This window comes from Haliotis asinina, chromosome 4 (assembly GCF_037392515.1).
Source record: "Haliotis asinina isolate JCU_RB_2024 chromosome 4, JCU_Hal_asi_v2, whole genome shotgun sequence".
NCBI lineage: Eukaryota > Metazoa > Mollusca > Gastropoda > Lepetellida > Haliotidae > Haliotis > Haliotis asinina.
In genome coordinates, this window is record NC_090283.1 from 23,432,563 (window position 1) to 23,449,270 (window position 16,708).

Consider the following 16,708-nt stretch of genomic DNA (forward strand, 5'->3'; position numbering starts at 1 on the left):
GATTTTCGAATCTCTCTTTGCGCTATGATAGTCGAAAGTGACATACATTAATATTAACTTACGACTATCTTAGCGCTCAGAGAGCTTCGAAAATGTAGGTTCTGGTTTCTCCACTCCGCACTCTTCTATCTACATCTACTCCAGTTGACTGTAAAAACACATTCCTGGCACCTGTTTAAATGCCTCTCATTCATACTCTCTGCCTGGTTTGCATCGAGGTAAAAACACAATTGTCACTCCTTATTGTAATAAACACTTCGTTCAACCACATATTTGTACTCTTGTTTTGTTCTTATGCAGAAAATATGTAATAGGACATCAATGAAATTTCATGTATGTCTTTGGCAGACGGTTGCTCGTATATGTTAATGTCTGTTATATTTTTAAAATATACATTTGGGTGTAATCATTGTTCCTTGAGATTGCTTTTACAATGCACACAAACCTTCCTCCACAAAAAAATGTGTATCCGGGGAATCGGCACTGCACCTCTGCGTTGCCAAATCGGTCTGAGGAGAGTTATGTGTGAGATCCATTTTCTGGTGTCCCCCGCCGTGATATCGCTGTAATATTGCTAAAAGCGGCGTAAAACTAAACTCACTCACTCACTCACTCTGAGGGGATTTTATAAATTAGATGAACAAAACTCTTGAAGATTCGGATCAGAAGCGGTCTTCAGCTTCTCAAGTGATGATCCCATGAAGATCGAGGCTAGAATTGATCATCAATAACCCATGCTTGTCGTGCGAGGTTCACATCCAAAGAGAAGTGATTACTTTTGTTTCTAAACCGACATATATTTAAAGCATTGCGTAATATCGAAAACTTCAGACATGTGAATGTTCTCCCGTTCACATGAACATTAAGCGCACAAGACTTTCGGAAATGCTTAAAGTAGCTTGTTTACCCCGTGGTTAGCTTGTGCACCTCCAACCACTTCTTCTTCTTACATCAGCGACGTGAAGACTTAGATTTAAACACCGTCAACTTTCGAGATGTTGACGAGTGGCGTTCGCTTTTCGCTTTGCGGACCTTTTAACTGAAGAAGGGTTCGAGACGTAATTGGAGTGAGTCACATACTCCCACCGCGGGTCCGAAAGATCGATAAACTAAGTCTCGGTTTAATATCCATCCCCCCTTACTATATAGTTTATAGTGGCAAATGAGCTGCGTAAAGCCATCATATCTGCTTAAATAAACAATGACACTGCAATCTGCACTTTTGCTGCTCTATATAAATGCACGTTATGAGACACTGTATTCAGTGAGTGAGTGAGTGAGTTTGCTTTTACACAGCTTTTAGCAATATTCCAGCAACATCGCGGCGGGGGACACCAGAAAATGGGCCTCACACATTGTACCCATGTGGGGAATCGAACCCGGGTCTTCGGTGTGACGAGCGAACGCTTTAACCACTAGGCTACCCCACCGCTCGTTTCAGTGAGAACATAGACTTACACCACAGTCATGAATACTTTCCTCGTGTGCCTCTTTGCGGTGCTGGCAACATGTTTGGCAATGGAGGGAGGATTCCATGTTTCAGGAGAAGACGATGATCCATCTACAGCGTATCCCGAACAGTGGTTCAATCAGAAACTTGACCATTTCAACGTGGTTGACACTCGTTACTGGAAGCAGGCGAGTTGGTTTCTTCTAACCTTCCATAAGATGTTCTAGTGGCTGAAATGGGTTTGGAATTCGTAGGAATGAAATAGATGGCCACAAGTGAATACCCCACACCGTCGGCGTCCAATGCAATCCAGCGATTTCAAAAAGCCTCTCAAGTGGTGGCGTCAGTCTGGTGGTTAAAGAATTTGCCTGTTTAAAAGAAATCATCCCCGGTGCCCTTGTAATAGTTACTAGATGGTCGCTATTTGCGATGAACACTTTTCTTATTCCGAGTCGCTTTAATGGGAAAAGTCACCCAACACCGTGAGTCATGTTAGGCTGATGTTTGTTTGTCTGTTTGTTTGTTTGTTTGTTTGTGTGTGTGTGTGTGTGTGTGTGTGTGTGTGTGTGTGTGTGTGTGTGTGTACATGTGTGTGTGTGTGTACATACATAGCTCTCAACCAATACCCACCACAAGAATATAAGCTCTCAACCAATACCTCACAGGGACAAGATACGCTGATCTTTTCACTTACCTCTATATTGAGGGGGCGGTGGGGTAGCCAAGTGGTTAAAGCGCTCGTTCGTCACGCCGGAGACCCGGGTTCGATTCCCCGCATGGGTACAATGTGTGTAGCCCATTTTCTGGTGTCCCCCGCCGTGATATTGCTGGAATATTTCTATACGGGGCGTAAAACTAAAACTCACTCTGTATTGGGACATCGCCACGATAGTCGAAATCCTACAAAGGACTTACTTTTGACAGATTGTGTGCATGTGTGTGTCTGCTTGCGTGGTGCGTGTGTACGTGTGTGTGTAAAGGAAGAACCAGTGTGCGAAGAATAGGCCAGAGACACAGCTTTCAATTACTGATTCAAGATAAATATGATCAGAGGTTACATGCACTATCCATACATTTCATAGAAGACATCCAGCAGGTGCACCGACTTGTCTGTCACGAAATCACCAATTTATCGTTTACCACAAAATATAACGTATTATATCTGTTGTTGTTTCCACTTCCAGAGACTTGAGCGTCATAAATCTACAATACCTGACCACTGGACATGGAGGACTTTGCCACCTTCATAGTCGCAACAAACAAGGATCGCAAATTCACGAACCCGAAGTGGATCGCATTTGGTGGATCGTATTCAGATAATACTAGTATGCTGGCATGAGGGAGTGAGGTAGTGAGTGAGTTTACTTTTACACCGCTATTAGCAACATTCCTTCAATATCACGGTGATGGATACCAGAAATGGGATCCACACATTGTACCCATTTGGGGAATCGATCCGGGGTCTTCGGTGTGACGAGGGAACGCCGAAGCCCCAGGTTCTATTCCTAACATGCTCACAATGTGTGAAGCTCCCGACGTGACATTGCTAGAATATTGCAAAAGCTGCGTAAAACTCACTAGTTCACTGCGTAAAACTCACTGACTCACTAGTTTGGTTGTTAGCTGTTTAACGACAACAATCTAGTGATTGATATGAGCGTCGATGCACTTCAAACACGATAACGTGCCTGAATCCACAATCAACGAGTGTGACCACATGAATCTGTAGTTTACAATCTGTGTTCATAGGTACGATGTCCACCTAGCTATGGTCCAAGTTCCCCCCTCTCGTCATCGGAGCTGTAGCTGACAGTGCACCAGTCGCTTCGCCCGTGTTTGCCGCAGGTGATTATATGTTTGTCTGTTTTTATACGCTATTTCAGGCATTAATCTAGGTCTGTGACCACAGCCTTAAGTGACTGGTGGCTGCTGGAACATGGCGGCTGCTTTATTTTAATACAAAGAGATTGAGAGAAGTTTCAGAAAGCAGAGAGTGTGCAGCGATAGAACGAGTCGCTGAAATCACGTGGTAACTAGGGACGCTTCCATTACTCCTGCGCTGAAGAGTTCAGCCTTAGTTAAGGTTACGGTTAAGGTTGGAGTCCGAGGTAAGGTTGCCCTAGGGTTGTTTCGTACAACGGGCGTATCTTTTTGTTAAGGCGATCGTAACTCTAACCTTAGTGTTTAAGGTTGATGTTAGTTAAGGTTGGTTTGAACAACGGATCACCGGACAATACTGCCGAGACGTAATGTGTGCGTATGTTTAGGATAATATGTAATGATCAGCCAGCTCTCTTGGCAACGGCTTCAGAGTACCACGTTGCTATCGGAGACGATCTTCGCACGCAGCATCAGATATTTTTGATGAAGTCAGGGCAAGTCTCAAAACGGATGCTCAAGACGCTGCAATTGCTGTGTAGGTAAGGAGATGAAGACGTCCCTGTTGAGACTTTTTACGTCTCGTTAGTTTGTCCAGAGACAATCAAATATTTTAAGGTATCTGGTCTCTGTCGAACATGGATGTGTCTCTGAGTGAAAGGTTATTCAGTAGACATTTTGCGAGTGTTGTCAAAATCGGATAACTCGAAGTATTAAGACCCTTTCAACTTCAAAACAACAGTGTTTAACCCGAAGTTATTTACTGCTATCACTGACATCACCGCTTCCATTCTTCATACCGACAAATATATTTCCTACAGTTACAAAATACACATTTTATATCAAAGGTTAGTACTATTCATGTCCCATAATCATTTCACAAACAAAATTTTAGAAGAAAATATAATCTAAAACATGAAAACACATATTATTTACGAAATCAGATTCGAAATACAAGATGAAAAAAAGCCCACATCACTAAGCACGTCACAAAGATTTTATTCAGAGCACTATGCGGGTCATCTTCAACACGGAGTGCGCGCGCGTCTTGACTTTGTAAGAGAAGGAGCACCCGTGTCTTGAGTTTAAGAGCGTGCACGTGTTGGTTAACGCCGCTCGGTTACATCACTTAAGGCGTGTTCGCCCATATAGTCAACTTTAAGCCAAACAATCCGGTAATCGATATTGTCAGGAATGCTCATAGTACTGTTATTATTCACAGCTGTTCACGAAATCAGGATACGTTGAAACGAATCCGCACGCACACGCTCACGCACGGAATACCCAATAGTGCTGCGATTAAAGTCCACCAACGTCTGTTTGTCGCTGCCGCTGCGGACGAAACTCCTTCGGTATTAGCTTCATGTTTGGGGAACACGAATAAATACATTTCTCCCGGCTTGTGAAAATGATATTCATAGACCTGAGCCTCCCTTCACAAAGGACCCGTGAAGGTCTACCCGGGGTAGAATAGGCCTTCAGCAACCCATGCTTGCCATAAAAGGCGACTCAGCTTGTCGTAAGAGGCGACTGACGGGATCGGGTGGTCAGGCTCGCTGACTTGGTTGACACATGTCATCGGTTCCCAATTGCGCAGATCGATGCTCATGTTGTTGATCACTGGATTGTCTGGTCCAGATTCGATTATTTACAGACCGCCGCCATATAGCTGGAATATTGCTGAGTGCGGCGTAAAACTAAACTCACTCACCCTTCACAAAGCACTAAGATGATGGTAAGCCATTAAGGTAACCCCAGAGCAGTGTTAAAGAATGGGAGCTAAGGTTAACCTTAGTAAAGGTTGCTTCAGAGCCCCAGTACACAAGTGTTTGAACACACCCTTTTCCTGTCAACAGAAAAGGTAATGTGAATTATTCGTGAATAGATGCGTGTAGTGATAACATGTTACATGTACTACAGGTTCTGTGACTTCGATGCGTCAAACAAACCGGACGTAGAGAATATGAATTATGTACTTTCTTACCCTGATTGGTTGGACGGCAATATTCAACAAGGACGTTCCTGGTGTCATGGTATTTGCTTCCAAACCGTATTATTGAATTTACAGACCCATGAAGGTCCGGGTTAGTGGTCAGCAACCCATGCTTATTGCTAGAGGCGGATAACAGGGTCGGGTGGTCAGGCTCTTTGACTTGGTTCACACATGACATCGTGTTCCTACTGCATAGATTGATGCGCATGATGTTGATCACTGAAAAACTAGTTTTTCATTCAGCTTTTGTGTCATGCTCAAGAAATGTATAGTAAAAGTCTGATTTGTTTGAAAAGAACGGATCCGAGGAGAATAGGTCTTCAGCAACGGATCCGTGAAGATCCGAGTAGAATAGGCCTTCAGCAACCCGTGCTTGCCCCAAAAGGCGACTATGCTTGTCGTAAGAGGCGATCGGGTGATCAATCTCGCTAACTTGGATGACACATGTCATCGGTTCCCAATCGTGCAGACTGATGCTCGTGCTGTTGATCACCGAACTGTCTGGTCCAGACTCGATTATTTACAGACCGCCGCCATATAGCTGGAATATTGCAGAGTGCGGCGTAAGGCTAAACTCTCATACTCACTCACATGAAGAACCGGGTTCGATTCCCGATTCTCCACATGTGTACAATGCGTGAGGAGTGTTCCTGGTGTCTCTGCCATAAATCCATTTTCACTGACTCACTCACTAAAGTGACATCAATATCCACTGACCCGTGGTTTCAAAGATATGCAATTAGCCGTTGTAGTATAGACACAAACATGACGTTTGCATTCCCGTCTTTTTCAGAGTCCACTGCCTGTCCGGTCCGTGTCTACAATCTGTAAGATATTCACTGACAAAGCAGCAGGGGCGCCGCTAGAGCGCTTCGCAAGCTTTGCAGCGATCGTCAATCAAAATTATACATCCCTGAACGGTCAGTGTATGAATATTACATTCGAAAGAGCATTGAGCTTGGGCAGTGACATCAGCTATAGCAGCAGCGACGATTTTGTCAGGTAAATGCGCGATGCGAATATTATGTACAGTTGTCTCCTTGCCTTGTGGATTGAGTATGATTGAACGGCACTTTTAGTATTTGCATTCTCGGTCTAGTGAGTGAGTGAGTTTAGTTTTACGCCGCACTCAGCAATATTCCAGCTATATGCCGGCGGTCTGTAAATAATCGAGTCTGGACCAGACAATCCAGTGATCAGCAACATGAGCATCGATCTGCGCAACTGGGAACCGATGACATGTGCCAACCAAGTCAGCGAGCCTGACCACCCGATCCCGTCAGTCGTCTCTTACGACAACCTGAGTCGCCTTTTATGGCAAGCATGGGTTGCTGAAGGCCTATTCTACCCCGGGACCTTCACGGGGCTTCTCGGTCTAGCGTAATACATGCTTTTGTTAGTACATCACTCTAAACTTGTTAAGAAAATGAGCATGTTTAAGTTATGAGAGTGCTTACTGTCAAATAAACTGATGGGGTTCGATGAGTCACTTGTTCATAAATGTACACTACTGATTTAGTAGAAAGATGAGGTAAGATAAGGGCCCTGATGTCACACTGGAAATGGCAAAGATTAACGCAAAATTTTGAAATAGAAATGGAAACTATGTCAGCCAGTTGGCATTTCTGTTTTTCTGCAAATATCTTGAAACCGAAAAAGGACGCACATAAGTATGGGAAAAGTAAAAGGAAAAGTAGTTGCTTGGTTGGTTGGTTAGTTTTTTGTCGAGACTTCAAGGTACAATTGAAATATGAGAAATATGAGTAGCAAGATGCATTTCTGTCCATGTCGAATGCATTGTACTTTTCTTACTTGAACCATTTGTTCCTGTGTTTGATTGATTGAACGATTGACCTGCATGACACAGGGCTAAATTAAGGTTTCCATTTTCTAGAACACTGAACAAAATGTCCTAAAACCTCCCCCATGATTTTGGAGGTGAATTCTGAAATGTGTGAACATCACCTTGGCAAATTCAGGCTTTTTCATGATGTGTTCATGACTGACCCTGGCTTGCTAGGTTTTGTTCATCTTTCTTGCTTTGCATGTTCTTTCCGAGTTCTAATGACCAAACATATTTGAATGAATATACGTCCAATCCACGTTGAAACTCAGACCAAAACGGTCCAGCTTATTTCTAAAAACTACAGCTATCTTTATCCCCAAAGGTGCTCAGGACTGCAATCCAGTGTTAAGTATGCAACACATAATATTTCTTAAGGGTATCCTTTGTGCAAAATCAGTCTCAACACAAATGCAGAATGATTTAATACAAAATGATTGCAGATATCAACGCCTAAGGCATTTACTACACATAGAATATCTTTGTCAGAAAACATGTAATTTTATCGGTATTCTCTAATAAGTAGAGAACCACTTCTACCAAAAATACCATGAACAAAAACATTCTCGAAGAAAAATCCAGAGAACACGCATTAATTCAACCAGATATTTCTGCAAAAGTTTCAGTTCTAACCCCAGTTCTGAGTGACGTGGTTAGAAATACATGCTGGTATACATATAAGATCGCTTCATCTCATGAAGAGCTGTCCAATGAATCCTCCTGTGTAATTAAGTTAACTTCTTGGCTTGGTGTAGATTCCGAAGGTATACCGACCTATCTTATGTGTCACGATTTAGTCACCCTTGCCGGTTTATTATCGCAATTTCACAGTTCATTGAACAAAAGTGCACAATTCCATCAGCGGCCGCCATCAATTTAATTTTCTCCACGTTGCAAAATATATCACCATTGTATCAAAAGAATGATAGACTATATGGTGTTCTACTTTATTTAGTGGTAATTAAAAATAAAGATTGTATATTCTGACTCATCGATCTTTTGACTGACTGGTTTCTTCAAAGACCGTCGCCGCATGTGGGATGACTGCTTTACGACGTCGTACAGTAAATGTCTATCCATTTAGGCGTCGAGAGGTTACGCCCTTTGTGACCTCCTGGTCAGTGGTCCATAAGACCCATGAAGATCCGGGTTAAGATCGGTCTTCAGCAACTATTGATAGATTGGTCTTCAGCAACTATTGATTGTCGTAAGATGTGACTAACGGGATCGGATGGTCACGCTTGCTGACTTGGTTGACACATGTTATGGTATCCCAATTCCTTACATGGATGCTCAGTCTGTTGATAACTGGATTGTCAGTCCAAACTCGTTTAGAGACATACCTCAGCCAATACATAGCTGGAATATTGCCTAATGTAGCGTTAAACAACATAACAACCAATCATTCACGTGAACGTCACTGCTATTTCGCTCTTTACACCGGATGTAAGGATGTCATGACTGGGTATAATTTCACACAGAGCATTTATCTAAGGAGAATTGTTAAGAGATGCTCTCCGCTGCCTCTCCGTGTATCATTACTAACACGTTGGCCTTGTTTTCAGCACGTCAGTGGAGGTATAAGAAGTGCCGTCAAGTGGGTTTGTTGACTCCTACATACGCAAACAATCAACCCTTTGGACAAGCCCTGAGTGAAGAGTATATTAACAAACGTATACTCCACATGGTCAAATCTAAACGTCTGACAGTTGCAGCGCTCCCGTCCTGGATGGATTCCGTGATGCCGCTTGTTGTAGAGAAAGATGAGGACAGAACAACTATAAGTTAATTAAATTCAAGCTACATGACGCAGGTCTTTCCATGATTGATTTGGACAGTATAAAAGTCATGTGCTTTTGGGATAAGATGACGTCCCTCTGACACCGTTTATTCCCATGGGTTGTTGATGACCGACACGGGTCTTAAGTTAATCAATATAATGTAGACATCAACAAGATATACAGACCACGCAAAACAGGCACGCAGCCGTTGAAATCTTTAGAAGCATCTCTCTGATTTTTTTCTGAACTAAGAATAAACTATGTAGAATCTGTCGATACTAATGCTGTGATTCAGGTACTTTCTTTTTTTTAAAGGCTACTTCGGCCCAGAATTCAATAGATCTCTGATTCTGAGAGGCCACGAGGGATTGATTACTAACTTCGCCGGACTCAACGTCCAGAACTCCAACATCGTCTACACCCAGGGATCCTTTGACCCTTGGTACAAGTATGGCTTTCGGACGGATCCGCACCCAGGAGCCAGTGTAATATTCGTTAACGGTAGGTTCCAAGCTGCAGTGATGAAGCAACACATGTTCGTATGTTTAAGTTTAAGTCAGGAAAGTATCTAGCTGGGAAAAAACGTTTGGTTACCCTTCATTTTTCTGGAATCTATGGAAGACAGCGTTCCAGTAGGTTGATGTAGGTTGCTTAGTGACCAGTGATAATTGGCGAAAGAACGTGGTATATTCCTCCACGTGCTATAAATCATACGAAGAAACGAAACAGAGGAAACAATCCTGGGAAGATTCTGTCAGAACTGTCTTAACATATCTTAATTACGCAGACTGGTTCTTAGCATGATGATTACCAGCGCCTGAGTTACATAGTTACAACCTCCAACCAAAAACATCCCATCCCAAAAACATCTTTTTAATCATAATAAACTGAGTAAACATAAAAGAGGCATATGGGGCAGTCATAGTTCATTTGAAAACACAAATATACAGGAAACCAGAACCAAGTGATAAAAAGACATCTTTGACTAAACTCCACTGTTGTTGATGGACGAAGTGGACATCAGCACACTGACTTGACCACACTGACTTGACCACATAACGGAAATGCATTCGCATCAATTGCTTGTGAAAAAAACGCGAAAGTGCTCACCCATTAATAGAGAACATAATTTATGTGATATCCGAACATCTTAACATATCTGAAGCAAATAAAGCGCTTTTTCCAAAAATAATCTTGGAATTATTTTCATTGCTAAGATCTACAAATAGTGCGTTTGGTTGCTGCATTTACTATGGGGCGCTTAAGGCGTGAACTCTCCACGGGGACCCGTGTTCGATTCACCACATGGGCAAATGTGTGACTTATTTCTGACATGATGTTCTTGGAATAATGCCAAAAGCAGTGTGAAACTCATTCACACGTGCACATACCCTCAAACAGAACCTTGATTTTCGTGCATTGCAAGTGATACAGTTATAAGTGTTGATCGATGCTCATGCTTTTGACCACTGGATTGTCTAGTCTAAACTCGATTACTTGCAGACCGCTGTCAAATGGCTAGAATATTATGGAGGTCAGCGTTAAACAACAAACTATAAATCAGTAATGCCAATTAAATGACAAACTAGCTGAGATAAATGAGGACAATAACTGCAAAATATTTTGCTAAAAACAAAAATATTCAACAAAATGCAAGAGTGATATGAGTATTCTCAATGGCATTGATCATGTCACTGGCATGGTTGGCATCACAGTAGATAATAGCACCCTGAGACAAATGCGAAATGCCATGGAATGTAACAGAACAATATATCCCTACCCGACACCATTGTGATGTCTCCACAAGAACTTTCATTGGGTCGGACAGGCTGCATGTGACGTGCACGTTGACCTGTGACTCGTCGACGTGACCCCGGAAGAAATAGGTCACATCCATGTGGATGAGGTAGAAGCCTGATAAAGGCACATGAACTTCGCCATCATTCATCTGGAAGCCCTGTAGCAAGGAGGTATTCGATTCTGGAGGAGCTCCAAAGCCCATCTTGACAATGCTGCTGTCTGTAAGATATATCATGGTTTACGGGCAAAACTGTAGTAGTACTCTCTGTTTAAACATATCTTAAAGCCTTTCAATTTATATTCTAAAATTAAAACAGTTTTCTGTTTAGAAAAGTGTCTCATATATGTAAAATCAAAAGAAACAAGACGCAGAATAGCGTTACTCAGATTTGGGGAGCTTCCCATTTATAAAAACATTAGCAGACGAGATAGAATTCCACGTCAGTATCGCTATTGTAAGTTGTGTAAATTGAATTACGTAGACGATGAATCTCATTTTCTTTATAATTTAAATGTCCAGCATATAACGAATTTCGGGTTAAATACTTTGAACGTTTTCGGTGCTTTGATCAATTTCCCGTTATTTATATTATTTATATTATTTATATTATTTATATTATTTTGTTGAATTTTCGTCATTTAAACCAATCAATGCGACGACAAAATTCTCGAAAATCGAGAAGATTTGCATAACTCCACGTTACAGGAGAAGTAGCTTGAGGCATTTGGTTCAAAAAATGGCAAAACTCCACGTTACAGGAGAAGCAGCTTTAGGCATTTGGTTCAAAACACAGCATACCCGTGAAAGTCCTGGGTGAAATAGGCCTTCAGCAACCCATGATTGCCCAAAAAGACGACTATGCTTGTCGTAAAAGGCGATTAACAGGATCGGGTGGTCAGGCTCGTTGTCTTGGTTGACACATGTCATCGGTTCCCAGTTGCGCAAATCGATGCTCATGCTGTTGGTCACAGGACTGTGTGGTCCAGACTCGATTATTTACCGACCGCCGCCATATAGCTGGAATACTGCTGAGTGCGGCGTAAAACTAAACTCACTCACTCCCTCAAAACACAGCAACTGAAATGTGCAGAAATATGCCTTTTGAAAATTGTTTTCTTCTTGTCCTGTCTCTGCCACTGTACTCATATAAATAAATCTAGTGTAATTTAATTGAACACGTGAAACTTACCAATAGACGGGCGGTTTATCTTGAATCCTTGGTGTAGGACTGGTCGAGAAGGATTGCGCATATCCACGTCTCCCTGGTATAAAACAGATGCATCTGCCGAACGGGACTGGTTAACTGTAAATATCGATCACAAATGAGTGAGTGAGTTCAACGCCTTCTAATTGAATTCCAGTTATATCGCGGGGGCAGTTACATGTGGGAACGTAATGAAGTCCCACCGGAAGCATGGATGAGTGAGTGAGTGTAGTGTTACATCGCTTCTAGCAATATTCCAATGATACCAGAGACGGCCTTGACAAATGTACACATGCGGGAACAGAACCCGGTTTTCGGTATGGCGAGCAAACGCTTTAACCACTGGACTACCCCACTGCCCCGATATAGGGCCTAGATTTTCGAAGCTCTCTTAGCGTAAGATAGTCGTAAGTGCCATACATTAACATTAACATACGACTATTTTAGCCGTTTAACCATTAAGGAGTAAGACCTTCGGGTGTTGGGCTGTCACACCTCAGAAGGTAAACGAAGAAGGCTTCAAATCCGGAATCGCATGTCATGAGTGTAATAAAGGGACGCAACTCTTCACAGTGAAGCTGACGCCGCTTTCGCCAATATGACAGCAATATCACGGTGGGTACACCAGAAATGGGTTTCACAAATTGTACCCAAGTGTGGAATCGAACCCTGGTGATGAGTGAACGCTTTAAATACTACTAGGCTATTCGCAGTGACCCGTCGCAATGCAAACGAACCGCACTATCGTGCTGAATACGTGAGCTAATATGCTTACCTTGCCGCCCGAGACTGTCGACCATCGCCTCCTGCAACTGATAGAAAATATGAAACGAACTTTAGTAATTATATTTGGCCAGTTCAGGGACGATTCTATCACCAGAACAACTGATGTGTGTGTGTCTGTCAGTCTATCTGTGTCAGTGTGTCTGTCTGTCTCTGTGAGTGTCTGTCACCCTTTTATGTTGTATGTATTTGTATTCTGGTGTTTGGTTGAGTGGGTGAGTTTAGTTTTGCGCCGCACTCAGCAGTTGTCCAGCTATATGTCGTTGGCCTGGAAATAATCGAGTACGGGGCAGACTTGAGCATGAGCATCGATTTACACAACTGGGATACAACGACATGTGTCAACCATGTCAGCAAGCCTGGCCATCCCATGCCGTTTGTCGTCTCTTAAGACAAATATGAGTTGTTGACAACCAATGTTAACCGGATCTTCGAGGGTATGTGGTATTTAAACATACGAGTATTAACTCAAAACTCCACGTTAGGTATATTACTCTTTTCATGTTCAACCGGAAGATTGATCAGTAAGGCTAAATACAAAAAGTGAAATGTTTCTCGGGCATCGGGTCTTCACTTTTATTTGTGCGCTTTAAAAACAATTATTGCCATTTTGACTTTGCCGCGACCCGATCATCCATTTGTCCACTATAAGAACGACTGTCTGTAAGAACTCATTACACGTGCTAAACTTTCCCAGCTGTAAAACAAATCCTACAGCCCTCGTAGTTTTTTAAATAAAATGTGCCCGAGAAACATTTAATTTTTCTAAATTAATCTGTCGTTTTGTCTTATTCATCCATTTGTCTGTGAGAAGAGAACGATAGAAGACAGAAGAAAGAAAACAAATATTTGAGTGTCACACAACGTACATCACAAACACATGGTGGAGACAAATCATATTTCAAGTCGTGTTTATCATTAAATAGGCATATCCCTATACGAGCATGAACTTACTGACCTCCGTGCTCCACCTTGGTGCCTGATCGTGATACAGTTTCCACACTGCTACAGCCACAACACCCAGTAACAGCACAATGTTCAGCACGATCGCAACACTTCCGATGCGGGTCCAGTTCATTTTGGGACCTGCAATTTTTACCGGGAAGAACACTGAAGTAATGCCTGAAAAAATATTACGTCAAAACAAACAAACAAACAATAAGTGACTTAACTTCCGGCATGAGAGTGACTGAGTTAGTGAGTTAAGTTTCACCCAGCACGGAGTTATATTACGGCGATATGCCGGCAGTCTGTAAATAATCTAGCCAGACATTCCAGTGATCCACAGCGTGAGCATCGACATACGCAGTTGGGATACCATGACGTGTCAACCAAGTCATTGAGCCTGAAAACCCGATCCCGTTAGTCGCCTCTTACGACAAGCATAGTCGCCTTTTATGGTAAGCATGGGTTGCTGAAGGCCTATTCTACCCCGGACCTTCACGGGTCTAATCATGCACGAAGCAGCACGAGTGAGTGAGTGAGTGAGTGAGTTGGGTTTGAACAAAAGATCATTTCTAATCCGGCTCCTCAAACATAAAAGCACGTTTGACGCAGATGAGAATCAGGACATGAAATCCCACGTTCTCTCCGGAGTATTTGAGAATATCTATACTCTTCACCTATGTATACGAGAGTGAGTGAGTGAGTGAGTGAGTTTGGTTTTACGCCGCTTTTAGCAATATTCCACCGATATCAAGGCGGGGGACACCAGAAAATGGGCCTCACACATTGTACCCATGTGGGGAATCGAACCCGGTCTTCGGCGTGACGAGCGAGCGCTTTAACCACTAGGCTACCCCACCGCCCCTATACAACTTATTTTTTCTGCAAACATTAGATCCAACAGTTTTAATGAAGGTAATCTAATCACACCGATGGTAAAGCAATGTGCATTCCACTTATTTGATCATAACAATATCCTATCATACCTTAAACCTACAGCCCCAAAATATACGCCTCGATGTTGTCAACATACGTATCCATGTACTCTGCCACACTTCATTACACATGTAAGCTACGATCACCGGCGTTGTGTCTCCATTCTGTAGCTGGCTTGATATATCTGGTGAGACACTCTAAAGAGTATTTAGCGACGTGTATGTAATACATGTTTGATCCATTAATTGCCTGCGATATAACCCCACGAGCAAACAGTGCATGTTAAATAGCCACCAATTATCCCACACGTCAGTCATTCTAAGTACTGGTTGGTTTGTTGTTTAAAGCTGCACTTAGCTATATTCCTGCTATTTTGCGGCGGTCAGTACATAATCGATTCTGGAACTGACAATCCAGTGATCAACAGCACGAACATCGACCTACGCAATTGGGAAGCGCCCAATAAGTAAGCGAGCCTGACCGTCCGATCCCGTTAGTCGTCTCTTACAATCATGGGTTAGTGAAGATCAGTTCCAACCCAGATCTTCAGCGGCTCTTTCCCAAATGTACGTGAAATAAAAAAATATTGTACTGTTTCATCTATTTTACTATCGAAAGATAAACGCTGAATCATTTTTAAAACATAAAACATGGACATTTACTACCCTTTGCAAGTTTTTGATGCTAGTGTTTTCTGGAAATCTAGTTTCTGCATCCGTTTCTTTTCCATTTCTGCCAAAGTGTGCAACTCAAAGCGTTCCGCCATTATTGTTACGAGAGACATCGGGACATATATAATACAATGGCTTAGATCCGGTTTTAAAGCTGATTATTACCTGACGGACCAAAGCATGAAACCTTGCAAAGTGCTGGGGAATATCATGATAAAACATATTGTTGGGGTGTGCTCGATGTTTGGGTCCCAGTTTCCGAAAAACCCGAGCAATGTGCATAGACGTTGCCAAGATGGACAAATTCATTTCTCCGGGCAAAAGAGGTTGAGACATGCAGCCACATTTGGCAATATTGTTAACAATGGTACCAGCAGAATACAATTGCAGTAGGCACTATTTCAAGCTCTTCCTAAACTACACTTCCAGACAGTTACTGTATAGTTCTTGCAGTAGCCTGCAATGTGGAGACAGTAAGTGTTAAAATTGGAAATCCTTGACTTTTTCGCAGCCATCTTGGATTTTCCGAAACATGGGCCCACAAACTCTGCCACATCCCCAAAATATGTTTCATCAGGATTTATCATCTGTACTCTGCATAGGTTCATGCTTTAGTCCGCCAAATATCTATTTTGACTCTTTGCTACTTCACTAATAAGGGAAGCGGCATAACTCTTGTGGGTTTTACAAACACAAATTTACAAATTTTAAGGGACTTGCTATTTCACATAATATTATATCTTTAGTTCCAATCATACAGAAAAGAGTAGCATAATTTTGAAAATATCCTCATCAAAAGGATTTTTCGTAATACTTGTAGTTGAGCTTTCCAAGTGAGTAGGATTTTAATGTCAAAGGCCGCAAACTGTCAAGCAATTCCATTCTACCTGTCGGAACATCCTAGAATGCTCTACCCGTGAACACTTTAGATAATGCTTTGCTTTCAAATTATTCTGATCTAACGGGCTGCTGCAAAGTGTATGCATGTCTGTACCTAGCTAAGATATATAGCGTTCACTTACCATAAACAGTTCGTTCTAAGGATCAATTAGCTTTTCACAGCTCGGCTTCAAAAAGCTTGCGTCACGTCTATTTGTGGATTGTTGGGTTTTCCCCGTCTATAAATAGATCACTACAAGACCACAAAATCAAATCATACTGACTTAAAAATGGATTTTGAGTATGTAGCTCCCTAATACTCCTGAACATTCCTATTTTAATTGTAACACGTCCTTGTAACTGGAATACATGTATGTTATGACCTTTGACATTGCTTGTTAAGGCCGAATCTAGTACTCAACAACAAACCAGGAAGTTAAATTGGGGTGTGTGAATCGCTTGTGGCCACAATAATGCATTAGAGATACAAACTTTATCAACTTGGCAGGCAATTTGATACTATGTTGTACGATATAATGGCGTC

The 16,708-nt window shown here is 42.2% G+C and overlaps 1 protein-coding gene and 1 pseudogene across 1 annotated transcript; one reads left to right on the forward strand and one right to left on the reverse strand.

The window, feature by feature from the left end:
* Positions 1–1,467: 1,467 nt before the first annotated feature.
* LOC137280853 (putative serine protease F56F10.1) lies at positions 1,468–9,517 on the forward strand (annotated as a pseudogene).
* LOC137282361 (uncharacterized) lies at positions 9,181–16,376 on the reverse strand. The gene is made up of 5 exons (XM_067814105.1): positions 16,308–16,376; positions 13,692–13,819; positions 12,726–12,762; positions 11,936–12,049; positions 9,181–10,964 (listed from the first exon to the last, which is right to left on the reverse strand). The coding sequence occupies exons 2-5, from the start codon at positions 13,809–13,811 to the stop codon at positions 10,588–10,590; spliced, it is 648 nt and encodes a 215-aa protein (XP_067670206.1). The 5' UTR covers positions 13,812–13,819; positions 16,308–16,376; the 3' UTR covers positions 9,181–10,587.
* Positions 16,377–16,708: the final 332 nt, after the last annotated feature.